This window comes from Candoia aspera, chromosome 10, assembly GCF_035149785.1.
Source record: "Candoia aspera isolate rCanAsp1 chromosome 10, rCanAsp1.hap2, whole genome shotgun sequence".
NCBI classification, from domain to species: Eukaryota; Metazoa; Chordata; class Lepidosauria; order Squamata; family Boidae; genus Candoia; species Candoia aspera.
This window is the reverse complement of record NC_086162.1, coordinates 8,903,187-8,920,163: the sequence shown is the minus strand read 5'-3', so window position 1 is coordinate 8,920,163 and position 16,977 is coordinate 8,903,187. Positions and strand designations below refer to the sequence as shown.

Sequence of the window (16,977 nt, the reverse complement as noted above, 5' to 3'; positions counted from 1 at the left end):
CGGATGTCGATATCCCCCTTTCTCCGCCGTTTTGCTGCGTGGAAGCCAGTAGCCCCGGCGTGGGAAAATCTGGAATCCCGCTCGGCGAGTTGTGCTGTGGATTCCTGCCCGCCTTTCAAACGCTGGATGATGTTTCAGAGGGGCAGTTTCGAAAGGACCTCGACTGCTGCCTTGCCTGGAGTTGCCCTTAGAGGCGCTTGGGCTGGTCCAGCCTTTTGCCCCCTCTGTTGCATCAGTTTTGACACCGGTTAATCCCTGCGTTTTATCAGATGGGCATTGGTGGTGCTGGTTTGCTTGGTGGGGTTGCGGGTTCTGCAGGTGCACTCCTGGGAATCTAGTGGGGCTGGTTGCCAAGGTGAAGGAACGCAGCTTTGGAGGACGATGGCTAGCATCATCATGCATGCAATGGGTCAGGTTCTTGGGATTGCATGAGGTGCTGCCTGCAACAGCATTTAGGAACATGCTTGCGCCACTGATACACAGCAAGCTCCCCCCCCCCCATCATAACGGAAAGCAAAAAGAGAGCAGTGAGGTTTTTGTTTCTCCTTCAGCCTAGTTGCAATTAGCTGCATTCCTGCTGTGAAAAATTGGTGATTTTAATCAGGGTCACTGAGAAGAGGAAGTGAAGCCTCCCACCAGGCAAAGCTGTTTAAGATCACTGGTTGCCTGCTGGGTGAACAAGAGGAATGCAGTGGTTTTGCATAGTGATGCTGGAAGAAAAGAACGGCTTTCTCCTTTTTAATTTTCGTGCTTGCCTGTAGTTGACGTAACCACCATTAACCTAGTTGTACCTATGCGCTGGACTATAAGCTGTGGTTACATGGGTAGGTTAAAACATGATTGGCTAGTTTGTTGCTCCTTATGACCACTACTGAGGCATCTCCCAAGCCACTTTCCACATATTGCTGATTTCCAGCGCTTACTGATAAGGAAACCAGCAACCCATTTCTGGCTACCCTGCAGTGCACCTGCTTGGAAAAGCGAGTGGAGGCACTGCACAAAGGAATTTTTTGCAGCCGAGCGCTGCGTGTAGGCTATAAATGGCTTGCCCCTGGTCTGTGCTTATGTGAATTGCCCGAGCCCTGACATAGATCTCAGACCAGCTTCTTATTAACCCACCAAAAATCTGAGCAGAATCATTGGTACCATGGACAGCGACTCGTTGGGATGTCTTCAGGTTTGCAACATTCCAACCTCAAAGAATTCTGCTTGGTCTATTTTTGAGAGTGTTTCTTAAATACTTTTCTCCAAACACATTATTGATCTTACTTTTGACTCTGTTGATCTCTCTCTCTCTCTCTCTCTCTCTCTCTCTCTGTGTGCAAGTTGGATTTTGCTTGTATTGTATTTAAACGGTTAGTTTTGCTTTTAAAACATTTAGTCAAAGTGCCTTTTGAGAGCTTCCTTCAAAGACAGGGTAAAAATACACTAAATGCAAAGGGAGGAGAGGGTATGCTTATTAATTTATTTATTGCTGCAATTTATATGCTGATCAGTTCCAAGAAGGCTCTGAGTGGCTTAGAAATTATACAGAATTGCATAGAAAAAAATCACAAGGAAAAAACTTTAACCCAATAACAATCAATCTTCCTAACCATCAATGCACCAAGGGAAATAGTTATAGCCGTAACAGTTGCATGCTGCAGGGAGAAGACCCACCATATCATACGTCCCCAAAGGCTTTCCAGAAGAGACAAGTCTTGATGGCTTTCCTGAAAAGCAACAGGGTTGGGGCTGACCTAACCTCCGATAGAGCACTATTCCAAAGGACAGGGTCAGTTACAGAAAAGGCCCGTGGCCCCTCAAGGTTGAGGCTCTCCTTATTAGATCTTACTGGGTGAGCAGAAACTGCTGGGAGAAAATGGTTCTGTAAATATCCAGGCCATGTAGAGCTTTAAAGATGGAAACCGGCACCTTGAATTGCACCCAAAATCTAATTGGCCATCAGTGCTGCTCTCACAGAAATGGTGTTACTTGGGCACATCTGGAGATGCCATTAACTACGTGATCTGAGCAAGTTCCGTCGGTTCCTGTTATGGTGGTTGAAGCAGCATAATTAGAACAGGGTTGTCTTAGATTACCCATCCTTGGCAATTGCAGAATGGGTCTGACTGGCCACAGGTGAAAGACTTTCCCCCTTAATTACTCTCCCCAGCCTTTCAAGATGCCATCCTTGCCTCCAGAATCTAGATTCTGGTATCAGAATAATAATGTTTAATTTGCTCACGTCGTCAGCCTAGGGTCTGCCAGGCAGCATTTTAAACATTCGTATTTTTCCCATCAGGAAGACCTGAATTTAAAACAGCCGACATTTCTGTGCTTTCTCACGGCAGAGCTGAGGCCAGAGCTACGGCTGCCATCTTTCTGAACTGATGAAGTCCTGGATATTTTTATCATCTCTTTGTGTGTCACATGATTATTTGTTCCTTTCTTTTCAGTAAGAAACGTCCAAGAATAAAGCACGCGCACACACCTGGGTTAAGCGAATAACTACATTTCCATCTTCCAGGTGCAAAACCTGTTTTAAATATGGGCATGTTCTCGCTGGAGTTTTACTTTCCAGACTTGTTGTTAATCCTGCAAATACAAAACGACCAGAAGCTTCCCTTCTCTGTCGATTTTAGGTTTTCTGCTTTAATAATAATTTTAGCATTTTATTGTTTCGACTTATATTCAGACTTTCCCTAAGAGATCTGGGCAGCATATGTAACATTCCCGCTCCAATATTTTAAAGCTACATTTCGCTAACTCCATTCTTAAGGGAGATCTTTCCGTTTTAGTTGGTCTGCTGTGAAATTTACTGCAGAACCATTATGCATTGCAGAATATTTTACAGTGTGGTCTCCAGTAGAGCTGAGAGACGCAAAAGAGGACAGAAGGACCAAAAGATTTTAAAAAGGGCATTCTTCTGCTTTCGGAAGGCATTGGACAGTATGCTTCCTTCACCATTTGCACGAATATGTTAAAACATTCTTTTGTGTGAAGTGCTGGCTGAATTTTCTAATTATCAGCTAAAAAGAACTCAAATATCTGAAATAAAACAACTTAACAGCAATAAAACACAGTTTTCAAACAATATAAATAACCTCTTCTGAGGAAGTTATAGTGGCTAAAGATACGTTGGCAATCTTTTATATGTAAGGGGAAATTATGTAGAATCAGCATTTGGTGTAGCAGTGAAGATAATTCTTAAATTTTAGGTTTGTTTTAATACATTGTTTTAATAGTTCACATAGAACAGTGTTTTATTTTTAACTTAATGTTTTGCAGAATTTCTAGGTGAGGACTGGGCAGAAGATCGGAAGTGGTAAATCAGGGTGGCTCACAGTCAGTAGCAAAGGTTTATGACTCATGGTTGTCTAACAATAGAACCAGTTGAAAATCTCATTCTTCCCCCCACCCCAACTCTTCTCCCTGGATTAGATTGCTGAAAAATAATTATTTGGGAAAAGCTTAAACAGATTTTTATACGTGCTAGGTTCTAGTTTTTTGGATAAATTCCTGGGTTGACATGTTTATTTTATTTATTTATTCAATTATTTATAGACCAACCACTCCTGAGAAGCCAAGGCAGTTTACAATCAAGTGAAACAGCGACAAAACAGACAAAAACATTACGTCAGTCTTATCTAACTCACAGAAGGCAGCCATTTTGCCACTGGCGCCGAAATGCCCTGCAGAACAGTAAGATCTTTAGTGGCTTCTGAAAGGCCAAGAGGTTGGGTGCATTCTGTGTCTCAGCAGGCAAGGAGTTTCAGATTGTGAAGAAAGCCACTGAGAAAGTGCCTAACCCTTCCCCCCCAAATTCATTTGTGGTGGGAACCTTCCACAGGCCCTCCTTCAAAGGCCACATGGGACAGACCAAGTAAGGGCAGAAAAACGGTCCTGCAGGTATCAAGCCATAGGAAGGCTTTAAAGACGATAGGCAGCAATTTAAACTGAACCCAGAAGTAAACTGATAACCACAGCAACACAGTAAATGAACACTGCGGAATCTGCTCCCTCCAGCTAGCAGACGGGCTGCTAACTAGTTGAAACATCTGAGTTATCTTCAAAGGTGGTCCCACATAGAGTGTATTACAGTAGTCTATCTCTGGAGACAAGGGCATGAGTCATTGTTGCCAGGGCTTCCTGGTTTAAAAAGTCCCACAAACCATTCAAAGGAACTCCACTTTAATAAATAAGGATGGGAATCTCACTCCCAGTTGATAGATGGCCTCCCTGTTAGCCCTTTAAGGTAGATCAGACTAGGAAACCAATGCCATGTAGGTCAATACTTTATTGTAAAGCTATAGCAACAGAACCTTGCAAGTCTGAATGTACCTCACCCCCCATTCCCCGTATCTTTGTGTGAACTAACAAGGGGCTTGTATGAGACATTTACTCAAGTTAAATTCTTGTCCTGGGCTCAGGCCCCTTTTATCTGACCGTTGCCTTGGTAGCAGTTCTTCCTCCTGTCCCTCGAGGCCATTCCCACTGTCCTCTACACTCCCCCAGCAGCTTCATCTAGATGTTGAACATGGGAAAGAGGACTGAGCCTTGTGGAACCCCACACAGGAATAACCATACATGCAACCACTTTTCACACACACACACACACACACACACACACACACACACACACACTGATTAGAACTGCCCACTTAGGAAGGAGAAGAACCGCTGTAAATCACTGCTCCTAAGCCCAGATCCTTCTAGACAGTCCAGAATGGTCTGGTGGTCTAACACAGTGTTTCTCAACCGTGGCAGCTTGAAGACGTGTGGACTTCAACTCCTAGAATTCAAGGAGCAAGCTGGGTGGGGAATTCTGGGAGTTGAAGTTCACACATCTTCAAGTTGCCATCGTTGAGAAACTGGTCTAACAAGACCATCTAGGTCCCAACAAAGATCATTTACCAGCGTGCCATTTCTGTCTCATGCCAAGTCTGAATCCATATTGCAGGAAGTCAAGAAAGTCCATTTCCTCTAGGGTCCTGTACAACTGGACTCCATTACCTTCCCAACCTTCTCTAGTTTTCCTGAATCCAGCCATCCAGCTTCATGAACAGGCCAACTGGGTCATGGATCAGACTTACCTGTGGCAGGACTTAGGCTGCCACAGTCCCACTCCACATCCTTCTGCACAAGCTCCAGAGAATCCCTTGCCAGAATCGTTTGCCAAGATTCTTTCCAAGAGGAGTCCAGCTGAGAAGAAGACAAGTAATTTTATCTGCGAAGAGCTGGCAAATATATCACAGCAGCCTCCCCAAACAGAGGCTGAACAGAATCACTGGATGCTACTCTGCAGATGCAGGAAGGGCAGAGAAGTAAAATTTTGCCACTTTATGGTGAACTCCCAAGGGTGAATAGGCACTCATGAGCTGTCCAATTTACTCTGTTTTTGTCCACCCTCCCTCTAGGCATCTTTTCAATTGCTGCATCTGCTGCAGCTCCTCAGTAAACCAAGGAGTTTGCTGGGATCTGCAAGGAGGGGCCACTTGGGGGGCAATCTTACCTACTGCCATTGCCATCTCCGTATTCCAGAGGTCGGTGAGGTATATAGAGCTGCCTGCCAGACTGCTGGGAAAGTCCTGTGCCCAGAGGGCCAGTAGGCACTGGGATGGGCACCTTAACTGGGCCACCACACCTGCAGAGCTCAGGTGAGCTGCCAATGTTTAGGTGATCCAGAAAGTTATTTGACATGGCAAAAGACTGGTCCTTCACCTTCAGATCACATTCATATGGATAGTGGCGGCATGATCTTTAATTGTTAACACAAATCTGTCTTCAAGATCCGCAGGTCCCTAGATCTATTTGTGGACTTAGTCTGAAGCTTGGCCGTCCTAATCCACTTGCTCAATTGGACAGCGTGCACCAGCACACTCCCTTGATTCTGATAACCGCAAAGTCTTTATTATGTTTTTTGTAACTAGGCCATTGTTTTCCAGAGCAGCTCACATCAATAAGAGAGAGGCCCTCTGCCACCAGACCTGCAAGCGAAAGTCTAAAAGGAAGAACAATTCTTCAAGGCCAGGATACAGTGGTGAGCTGTAGGTTGTTATTAAGGCAGTTTGGGGTGGGCTGCCCTTCTCTTGTTGGGTTCTTCCTTAAATAACAATTGACGGTTCTTGTTCCTTTGGCAGATGGGTGAGACCGGAGTGCTGTTTACTCTGACAGAAGTAGAATTGTGGGTTGTTGGAGCTAAGTGTTCTTTCTGGCAGGATGGAGGAAGCAAGCTGCCTGCAGCTGTTCCTTCTCTTGATAATAGCTGGGCCAAGCTTGATCTCCTTGGCTTGATGGCACTCCTGGAAGACAAAAAGGGCCCCCTCCAGCGGCTCTCGGTTCCTTCCTGACAACAAAAGCCAGAATAAGCATTACTTTGGATTGGAGCCCCTGTCTTTCTTAGTCATCCCAAAACTTTTCTTCTTTATAGTCAACGTTGGCATCATGGCCTCAAACTCAGGAATTGTTGTGGACGATGGTGAGAGCAGCAAGAATTGTACCCTGGAGAGATGCCTGAATGTATTTCGAGATGCAAGCAATGATAGCGAACAGTTTGCAGCTCTGCTTCTGGTAAGGTGCTGGGCTTGCCCAGGTGAGAGAAGACTACTTGGTAGGCGAATATGGCAGTAAAGAAGGTCCTCTTTCATTTTAGCTACTCACTCGTAGCTGGCTAGCTATGGGAGATGAACTCACCGGGGTCCAACCTGCAAAATGTGGTGATGGTGGTGATGATGAACATAGGTCGGGCACTTGTTAAATGTGAGCCCTTCAGATAAAAACTACCTAATGCTATTTAGATCATTTGTTGAATTATAGCATTTAATCTTCTCATATAAATCAAAGATGGACAGCATGAGAGGAGAGGGCTAGCTAATCCGCCTGTTAGCCCTGGCAGACAGCTGGAATCTTGCACCCTTTCGATATCTTCAGCTTTATTTTTTCAGGTGACCAAAGCAATAAAAGCAGGGGAAATCAATTCCAAGGCCCGTCGGAGGATTTTTGATGCCGTTGGCTTCACTTTCCCAAACCGGCTTCTGACTTCCAAGGAGCCCCCTGAGGGCTGCCCCCAGCACACGTTCCAAGCCCTGGGTCTCACTTTGCTGGCCTGTTTCTGCACCGATCCAGATTTAGCCCGGCACCCACAGATCCTCAACAAAATTCCTGTTTTCGGTGACGTGATTTCAGCCAGCAAGACCAGAGATGCTTCTTACAGTGCCATGATTGATGATGCCTACCAATGCCTCAGAGCTATCTTGGCTACCCCCAAGGGTCCCAGGGAGTTGATCAACAGGGGTGCGCTCTCTGCCCTCTGTCTGGCCTACGTGAACCACAGCTATGGCTACGATCAGGCCCTTCAGCTGCTGGTGGGGCTTCTGACATCAGCGGAATCGAAGTGTTGGCAGAGGGCTACTACCGACCTCATGAGCGTGCTTAACGTCCTCAGTGCGGAGTTCCAGAAGGCTGAAGACATGGCCAAATTCCAGCTGTGTGAAGTGCTGGCCCGCTTTGTGCCTCCCCTTCTCCCCCCTGGCTCTGAATGTCTCCTGCCCCTCTACCGAGGCCTGTCCAGCATCTTAACAAGCAAGCTGAGCGCTTCCCAGCTAGACCCTGCCTTGAAGTTGGCCGCCTGCCTCTCCCAAGCCTGCAGTTCAGCATGGATCCCAGCTGGCAGTGCCAGCGGCAAATTTTTTGCCCTCTTGATCAACTTGGCCTGTGTGGAAGTCCGCCTGACCTTGGAGGAGCTGGACCTGACAGAAGTGGATAAGAAACGGGAACTGATGGCTGCCTGCTACGTCCTGATGGAGCTTGCAATAGTGGAATGTACTCGAGAGAAAGGCTCTCTCCTTCAAGAGACGCAGAAAGTGCAGCTTGTGGGGATCCTGGAAGAGGCTCTGGGGGCTGTCATACATTACCTGAGACAGGTAAAAGAAGACCTGGTGACACGGGATGGTTAATGATCCTTTTAAGGTGGGGGGGGGGTTGAGGCTGTGAAGTGGGTCAGGTTAGTAAGGTGCCCCTGGTATGCAAGAGAGGCAGTTCTGACAGGAAGGAGCGCAGCACACAGAAGAAGGCCACGGAACAGGGTGGAAAGGGGAGTTTCAGTGGCATTCCTTGGCAGTTCTTCCCAAATGTGTGCTGCTATGACTTCACTTTCTGTTGAGTTGTCATTTGGGAACACCTGGCAGGGAGCCAGTTGGGTCCTGAAGAAGCACTTCAGGAAAAAAGAAAAGGGTGGGAAAGTTCAGTTCTTTGGCTGGGTGCCCGAGATACCCATTCAAGAAAGCTCGTGGTCTGACAGGTGCCAGCTCCTTCATCTGCCTTGTGGCAGGCAGCCTTGCTAATGAGTCAGCTTCGCAGGGTTGCTGCAGCCCTTCTTTCCTGCCCTGTGGATGCATATTTGGAGTGTTTTTTCTCTGCTGTTCAGGTTGGGCAGAAGAAGCTGGAGGATCCTTTCATCTTCGCCTCTGTTCGAATCCTGGGGGCCTGGCTGGCTGAGGAGACCTCTTTCCTCAAGCAGGAGATCTGCGACCTCCTCCCCTTCCTCATGTATTACGCCAAGGTCCAGTTCGAAGAGGAGAGGAGAAGCAGGCGAAGTGCTTCGCAATCTGAAAAGGAGCAGGCTGGACAAGGCACCATCCCAGAGCCCCTTTGGCGGGGAGATGCTCTGAGGTGAACAACGCTGATGGTGGCTGAAATGAGATAATGGATAGGATTTCTGTCCAGCAGCTCAGTCCTCCCCGTGTTCTTTTGGCTCACGAACCTGCTGTTTCCAGGGTTAGAAATGAAGCAGCTCCATCTTGTTTGCCTTTGAAGATCAAATGGATCATGTTGAAAGGCAGAAAAGACCCTGGTTCAAACCTGTGGCCTAAATTTATTGCTTCCCAGCCCCAGTTTCTCCCTTTATAATATGAGAAGCATAACCGATAAAAGTTTCATGCTCCTCTGTTTTTGAAAACTTGCCTGGACATTTTGACAGCAGTTTGCTTCTTGGGGAAAAGTGAAGGCTCTTTTTATAATGTTAACGGTATGTGATTTGATGGCCTTGGGGTGGTTGCATCCTGTGCTTGTAGGATGACCTGAGAGGCTTGCTGTCCCCCGTGGAGCTACGGGATTGTCTTTTGCAGAGTCATATCCCTGAATCTCATGAAAGAGATGCTCTGGCATTTGTACGTCGTGGATATTATATTGGATGTCCAGTTTTGGATGTCAGGTTTCTCGGCCAGTATAGCCAGTTCCCGCCTGCTAAGGAAATTCTGTGTCCGTTCTTGGCTGCCATGAACTTCCCAGGGCAGACTGTCATGTTGAGTGCCTATTTCCTCGTCTGAGTGCAGGATGAGGATTCTGTGTCCCTCCACGTGTTGCTGACCTACAGCTCCCTGCATCCCTTGTCGTTGGCCTAAATTTTTTTAGCAAAACATTCTGAGTATTGCTGAATGAGGTTCTCCATGCTAAGCCACCAGGCTCCTTGCTTGTCTCACTTCTGTGAACGACGACGGCTTGCAATCACTAGCTGTGGTTGTATCATAAAGGCGGCTAACCTCAGGAGGATTGTGCAGCGGTTTGTACTGATGATTCTCGGCCCACGTATGAAGAAAATGCTGGTGCGTCTCTTTCTGCACCCTCCCGATAACTTCTTGCTGCCTCGCTGGTGCTCCACTGAGAGCTTGGCTTGGAGAAACCAGACCTGTAATGCCTCCAGTAGCCTTGGATTTGTTGACCTTCAACTCATACCCTTTGCTTTCTGTTCTGTTGCAACTGAGCAGTTCTTCGGTATCATCCTCAGTTTTGTGGAAACTGTAGGTGACTGAGCAGGTTACCCACACCCCTTGCTTTGAAACATGGGAAAGTTTCCTCAGAGGACTTTTAGCTCTGCCTTTAAATCCAAAATGGAAGTCCATTTGGGAGGCTGTTGGTAGACTTTTGTATGAACAATTAATTGTTCATACAAAACCCTCTGGCTTTAACTCACTTCCGGTGCCTTGCCTTTCCTCTTCTAGGTTCCTGTTACCTGGTTTAAGCCATTTGACCGCAGAAGATCGCCCCCGTGAGATCCTAATTTCTGAGGGGGCGCCTGTTCTCTTGTGCCAGTATTTCCTGAACCGCTGGGAAACCTTTGTTTCAAACACCGAATCCCTGTCTGCTTCAAAAGCTATTGAAGCCAGTCTTCAAACATCCTGTGAAATTTTCCTGAATTTCGTTGTCACTGCTCCGGATTTAATCAGGTAATGGATGTCGGTGGAAGCGTAAGCAATTCCTTTCCCTGTTAGAAAGGCCTGCTTTGGTTTGCTGCTCGAGTGAAATGCTCCTCAGGGAGTTGCTGCTAATTGGTCTTGCGTAGGCGTTTGCCAGCGATCCGCAAGAGCTAGTGGGTGCACGTCTCCCCGTGCGCCTGGCTGCTCTTAGAGATATTTGTGCATTGAACACAGAGATCTAAAAAGCATTTGTAGCACATTCAGCTGCCTGTGATTATGAGAACTCTGTGTTTAGGGCTCAGGTTTTGCAGGGTTCCTTGCAGCAGGCAGTTTTGTGAGCCCTATTAATTGTGTTTGTGCTGAAAGCATCTGGATGTGTTCCCATGGACCCCACCCTTCCCTTGCATAGCACTGTAGGCTAGGAAGGAACGTCGAGATCAACCTGCCCAAGATCTGGCCTGCAGGATTACTTAGCCCTGACCGATGGCTGTCTAGTGTTTGCTTAAATACCTCCAGTGAAAGGGAGCCCCCCCCCCGAAAGGCAATTTGTTGTATTGCCGAACAGTTCTTAACGAAGGGAAGAAATTGCCTTCATCTTCTGCATGACAGCCCTTAAAATATTTGAAGGCTCACCATGCCTGCCCTTAACAGCTTCTTCACCAACCTTAAGATTTTCAGCTGTCTTCGTAGGGCTTGGTTTCCACCCCCACCCTTCATCTTGGTGGTTTTTCCGTGGATGTGTTTGACTTTGAGAGTCTATTGAAGTGCAGTATACCAGGGGCAATGCCAATGTGTTTGGGTTGCCTCTAAAAACCCATCTTCCAGGTAGGTTTTTCCTGTATGCCTGGCATTCCTGTATGCCTGATCTATGTGTGGTCCAGAATTGGGCAGAATTTCAATATATAGATAAAGTAAAACGTGAAAAACCAACTCAAGAGATTGCACTTTAGATCGCTACTGATGAAGTTCAAGGGTCAAGCGCCTTTGGATCTGTCTTTCCCTTATCCTGACACATATACCAAATCCACCTAGTGCTGCTCAAGCAGAGAGCAAAATTTAGACGTCCTAAGAATAGCATGCAAGAAGGAGGAACTGCAAATCACTCAGAAAACATCACCTCTTCTGCTTTCCCCCTCCACAGCCGAGAAGATTGTTTTTCAGCCTTGATGGACACGGTGCTGAAATCTCTTCCTTCTTTGCTGCCACAGAGGGAACATCTCAGCTTGAGCGCCAACCTGGCAACACTGGGGCTAATGATGGCCCGGAAACTGTTCGCTTATCCAGGCAAGCGGTGGTGTGCCTTAAGTTTTATTGGCTGCACTCAGTAATTTGAGGCAGAGGGGTGACCCAAGGAACAATGGTTTTGATCTTGCTTCACTGCCGGTCGGCTGGGCTCACATAAATGTGGGTGGGTGCTTGCGTAACCAAGCACCTTGCGTTTAAAATACTGCGTAGATCACTAAAGCATTCCCAAGCAGAGTGCTGCCCCAGACTTCACGTTAACAAGTTGCATTTTTTTCCCATGCTGCAACAAATGCAACTATATCTCCTTAGCAGCTTGAACTGTTCACAGTTCCAGCTTCAGGTTTATCTCTTCAGTGAAACCTGCAGGCAGGTGAAGAAATTACCATCACATTCTATAATGATGCCCCCTGAGTTGCCAAACATCATAGTTTCCCCCATCTGAAATTGGGAGTGAATAGATCATTTGCCTTAGTGTCATGGGGAGGTTGGTTAAAGGGAGCAAGCCAAGATAGGGGAGGTATTCACAGGAGCAGAGCAGCTGCTAAAAAGCAAACTCTTTCCCTGCTCTGGGTAGCAAAGGACCCAAAGCCTACCCAGCCATCCAGATTTTGATTGGAGAATGTCCTTCTTTTAAATACTGTTTTCTCTAACTTTGCTTTTCCTTTGAAATGCTCTGGGTATCAGAAGAAAGGCTTAAAATGAGCAAAACAAATTGTGTTGGAATAGCGTCATTCTGGAACATCCCATGTTTTTCCCCCAGACCGGAATCACCTGGGCATTTCAGGAGTGGTTTCCGCATTTATGGAAGTGGATGGTCTGGAGCAGAAAATGGCTAGTGGTGTTCCAGACACAATCCACTTCTGCTCACGTGCCAGTTATTTCCAGATTGGCCAGTTCAGGAGGGAAGACAGGACTGAAGCCAGATTGCTCGAGTTTTTGGCACTTCTCAAATCGAGGCAAAAAATACTGGTCTTGCTTTGCATGTGCCTTGGACTGGCCTGTCTTAAATCCAAGAGATTCAGGGGGCGGTGGGAGGAGGGAAATTGCTCTCTCCCAACCGGATCAGAATCACTGGCATTGCGGCCGATCCGTCTAATGCAACTCTTACGTTTTCCCTCTCAGGTCTCCAGGGGACTCCCGAGGCGGAGAGTTTCTTCGGTGCCGCCATCCGTTTCCTTGCCGAAGCCTACGTGGCCCAAGCCAACGCCGAAGGGGGGATTGTGACCCTGGGCGTTTCCCCGGCCTACAAGGCTGCCTGGCCAGCCATCCGCGAGTTGTGGTTTTTGGGCATGCAGGCCTTCGCTAGCTGCGTGCCCCTCTTCCTGTGGCTCCCCCAGGATGTCCTGCGTTCCGGCTGGCTCCAGGACCTCCTGGCCTTGCTGGGCCGCGTGGTGCCATCTTCGGTGGACATGGAAGTGGTGAGAGCTTTCCAGGGCATCTTGGTGGAGCTGGCCAGAGCCAGCCAGCCATGCTTGGAGAGGATCCAGCAACACCGGGGTTTGGAGCTGGCCAGTCTGTATGGCATGGCTGCTCTAGAACAGTGTCTCTCCGAGCAGTGAGCGTGCTCGGGAACAGGTGGTGGGAGAAGGATGCGTTCTCCTGAAAGTCGCGGCTTCCCTCTGCGTCGTGCAGGGGGCGGCTCTGTCGTAGGGGAGATAGTGTATGTCCGGCCTCTCTTCTTCCCAGGTAGCTTGCACAAAGTTATACAACATGATAGGGGTTGGTTTATTCCTTTGTCATTCTTTATATTTATTTATTTATTTATTTATTTGGGAGGTTTTTCTGCCATCTTTCAGGGTGGCAAAAGACACCCCAGGCAGCTCGCAGAAATAATGAACACACACACACAGAATGGCAAGCTTTTGAAAATTTAAAGAGCAGTATAAAGCGACTCAAATCCATAATAGGGATGGTGGTGGTGGTGGTGATGATGATGATGATGATGATGATGATGATGACGTAACAGTTAAACAATCCAGCCCCAACATGGTGTTAATTAAAAGATTGGGGCAGGGTGGGGGGGTGAGTCTTTAAGGCCCATTTAAAAAAAAAAAAAGCTGAAGAGGTGCCAAATATTTGTGGCTGGGAGTTCCATGAAGACGGGACCACCACTTTAAAAAAAAAGGCAAATGGTGTTGTCTCAATGCATGTTTTGTAGCTCTCTGTGATCTTGTAGAGTAATATGAAGCAAAAGTCTTACTTGCTGGCAGTAAAAAAAAAAAAGCATAAAGCATAATGTATTGCAATGCACATTAGTGCTGCTCAGTTGACTCTTAATGCACTGTGAAGAAAAAGACAGTTTTTCCTCTGGAGGGAGATTGAACAGATGCTAAAGGGAGTCTGGATTTTTTTTTCTTTCTAGTGTGGAGGGCGTAAAGGTGACCTCCACATAATGTTTGAACCCCAAGTGTCCTTTGCTAACCTCTGTCATATTTAGGTAGGCTCCAGTAATGCCCTTAGTGTCGAAGGGCCCAAACAATCAGTTGCTGTCTCAGGATTCTGCCATGGTTGAAGGTTTCCTCTTGATGAAGAGAGGAAATGCTTCACACCTTTATTTGAATGTAATTATGTCTACCCCACCTTGGGCGGTACAAATCTTTCCAAAATAACCTGCAGAGAAAATCAGATGACCAAGAACAACACTTTCTCAAAAGGCAGCTTGTGCCAAATCATATTTTGTTTGGGGTGGGGGAATTCTGTGATGTCTATTTCATCTTTCAACCTTAATAATAATAACAACAACAACAATAACAACCCACCCACAGCAGCTTATGAAAATTTAAACCAGTGCTTTTCAAACGTGGCGACTTTAAGAAGGGTGGACTTCAACTCCCCAGCCAGCCATGCTGGCTGGGGAGTTGAAGTCCACCCATTTAAAGTCGCCACGTTTGAAAAGCACTTACTTGAACCAAGAACAATCCAGTGAAAACAATCCTGATGTCCCTTCCCTGCTTGGGACTGTTTTATCAGTGAAAAGCAGGATATATTTTAGAAATCATATAAAGAAATGGTGAGCAGTCCGGGGAGATAGGCGAATATCCATTTCCCTCACCCTCCTGTCCCCACCCATAAGCGGGAGGGCTGAGGAGGGAGGTTGGGCCTTAAGGAGGATCAAAGCAGCATTCCTGTTAAAAGACCAAGATGGGTTTCCTAGGCCCAATATATCAAAGCAGGATTTAGATTCTCTGGACTGTGGATGTTTGCTTCTTTGTGTTCTTCAGCATGTGAGCTCCTGCATGCAGCTGGTAAATAATACTGTGTTCTTGAGTTGGAGGATGGTTCAGCCTGTGAAACTGTGGCCTTGAGTTGTTCTCCTGGTGTTTTCCAGTTCAATAAATAAAAGTGGTTTGTCTTGTTATGAACGCCTGGGTGTTCTTCATGCCCTTCTCTTGTTCCTCATGGAGACATCTGGGTGGACTCGCCAGTCCAAATGGTTGAAGGTTTAAAGAGATGTGCTAGAAGCAACTAAAGGTCTCAGTCTACCAGTGTTCTCTTCCAGCAGCATCCAAATTGATATTCCCAGAAGAACCAACAAGCAGTTATGGAGAACCAGTTTTCAAGTCTCTACTGTGGTGTTCCCCATTGTGCCCTCTAGATGTGTTGGGCGCCCATTTCTGTAATTCCCAGCCAACGTAGCTAAAGGTTATTTGGAGCTTAAGAGAATCAAATTCCCAGTGGAGGGCACTTGGAGAAAATTGTTTAGCTAATGTATTAGGCAAGCTTGCTTGTTTTCCATTAAAAAAAAAAGTGTGTCAAGTTCTGAGCAAGTTTCAAATTCGTATTTCAGCTTGGCAGTGACCTGTTTGTTTTGATCTTTTTTTAACCACATGGGAATTTCTTTGAGGAATCTCTCCCATCTGATCTATGGGAGATTGGGAGGATGAATAACTAGTTTTGTGTGGCATGTAGTACACTGCTAACTTTGGGTAGGTGACTAGTTGCTGTAGAATTGAACCTATCTCCCAACAGAGCATGGAAATCAAGAGAAAATTATTTTGTGCTCTTAGCTATTGCTTTCAAAGTGACAGCTCCCGATGAGGACATCTCAAGCAAGTACTTGGACAAGAACTCCTTTCACACTTGAGGACTGGTTTCTACTGGCCGACGGGAGTTGGATTGCCAAGTTTCTTGCCACACCTCTGAAATACGAGTATGAGGTAGAGCATCAGGGTTTCTCTCAACTCTTGACGGAGCCAAAGTATTTCTTGCCAGTTGGGAAAAGTTGGGAAGCAAATTGATTCCTTCAAACTGTTGGACAGGGGAAAGAATCCATATAGGTTTTTCATTGAAGTTGGTTTGGGTAGTGTCTGTCCTTTCGCCTGAACAGGGAAAACTAGGATATATATACACGGCTCCTGCTTGAGGAGCAGGTGGCAGCTGTGGCTGGGAGAGCCTTTGCACAACTTTGGTGTGCCAACTGTGCCCCATTCCTGGATCAAGAAGCTCTGCTTACCATCACTCATGCCTTAGTCACCTGGTTGGGTTACTGCAATGTGCCCTACGTGGGGCTGCCCCTGAAGATCATCCAGAAGCTACAGTTGGTCCAGAATTGGTAACTATGGGTGCACTTGGGATGCCCATGTAACAGAACGCCTTGGCATCTGATGGGCTTCCAAGTGCAATTCAAGGTGCTGGTTATCACCTATAAATCATACACAGCACAGGACTGGGTTACTCATAGGATCGCCTCTCCCAACTTGCCCTAACAGGGTGGGTGCACTTTGGGTCCCCAGTGCCATCTGATGGGACCCAGGAGGTGTGCCTTTTTCCTTGTACCTGCCCTCTGGAACGATTTCCACCCCCACACCTCAACACGCAATACCTTTAGGAAGGCATTGCAAATCTGGTGTCAGGATGGAGCAATCCAGAAGCAATAGTTAATTGTGTCCGGATGCCTCGCCTGGACGTGGGTTAGGTAGTAAGGGGGAAGTAGAGCTTAGACACATGTATAGATTAGAGGTGTGCAATTTAGAGCACTGTAGAACAAAGGAGGGGGAAGGAGGCTTGCATTCCAGCAGCACAGCTGGAGAAATGGGTAGACGAGAATGCACCTAAAGTGGGGTGGTTGGCACTTTCTGGAACGAGGTGAAAGGGAAGTAAGAGTTTGAAAACGAAGGGGAATTTCACTAGACAGTAATTCACAGCGAGGAGGGGGTGAGACGGGGGAGAGACTGAAATGCTTTTAGGGAAAGATTTGAGCAGGAAATCTCATTTGTGGCTTTGCGGGAGCCTGGTACCTATCTTAATAAAGAACTTCCATATATCCTACATGGTGTGTATTGTGAGTTGCTGATTTTAAGATTTCAAGGACCACGGACCTCACATCTGGCTTTTTCCTCTGGGGCTGGGAAGATTGGAGTCTGGATGAGGGTAACAACTGCATGCTTTTGATTGCCAATCGAGGTTTTGTCTTCACTTTAACCCAACTGCCTACTGGTTTTTGGTTTCATTTTAAGCCACCCAGAGTTGCAGTGTTCGAGTTGGGCAGCCACATAAATTCCTTAAACATACGCATCAGTGTTTCTCAGTGTTGGCAAGTTTAAGATGGGTGGACTTC

General features: G+C 46.8%; 1 protein-coding gene across 1 annotated transcript; it reads left to right on the top strand.

Annotated features, from left to right (window-relative positions):
• Positions 1 to 4,334: 4,334 nt before the first annotated feature.
• Positions 4,335 to 13,367, top strand: NCDN (neurochondrin). The gene is made up of 8 exons (XM_063312342.1): positions 4,335 to 5,639; positions 5,928 to 6,022; positions 6,413 to 6,552; positions 6,927 to 7,904; positions 8,408 to 8,652; positions 9,981 to 10,205; positions 11,317 to 11,459; positions 12,543 to 13,367. The coding sequence occupies exons 1-8, from the start codon at positions 5,356 to 5,358 to the stop codon at positions 12,977 to 12,979; spliced, it is 2,547 nt and encodes an 848-aa protein (XP_063168412.1). The 5' UTR covers positions 4,335 to 5,355; the 3' UTR covers positions 12,980 to 13,367.
• Positions 13,368 to 16,977: the final 3,610 nt, after the last annotated feature.

Bases quoted from the DNA above. Each gene is read 5' to 3' on its own strand.
- NCDN (XM_063312342.1), top strand. From the start codon at position 5,356: ATGAGCTGTCCAATTTACTCTGTTTTTGTCCACCCTCCCTCTAGGCAT. The intron at 5,640-5,927 runs GTGAGCTGCCAA...ATTGTTTTCCAG, and splicing joins ACCACACCTGCAGAGCTCAG to AGCAGCTCACATCAATAAGA. The intron at 11,460-12,542 runs GCAAGCGGTGGT...TTTCCCTCTCAG, and splicing joins GAAACTGTTCGCTTATCCAG to GTCTCCAGGGGACTCCCGAG.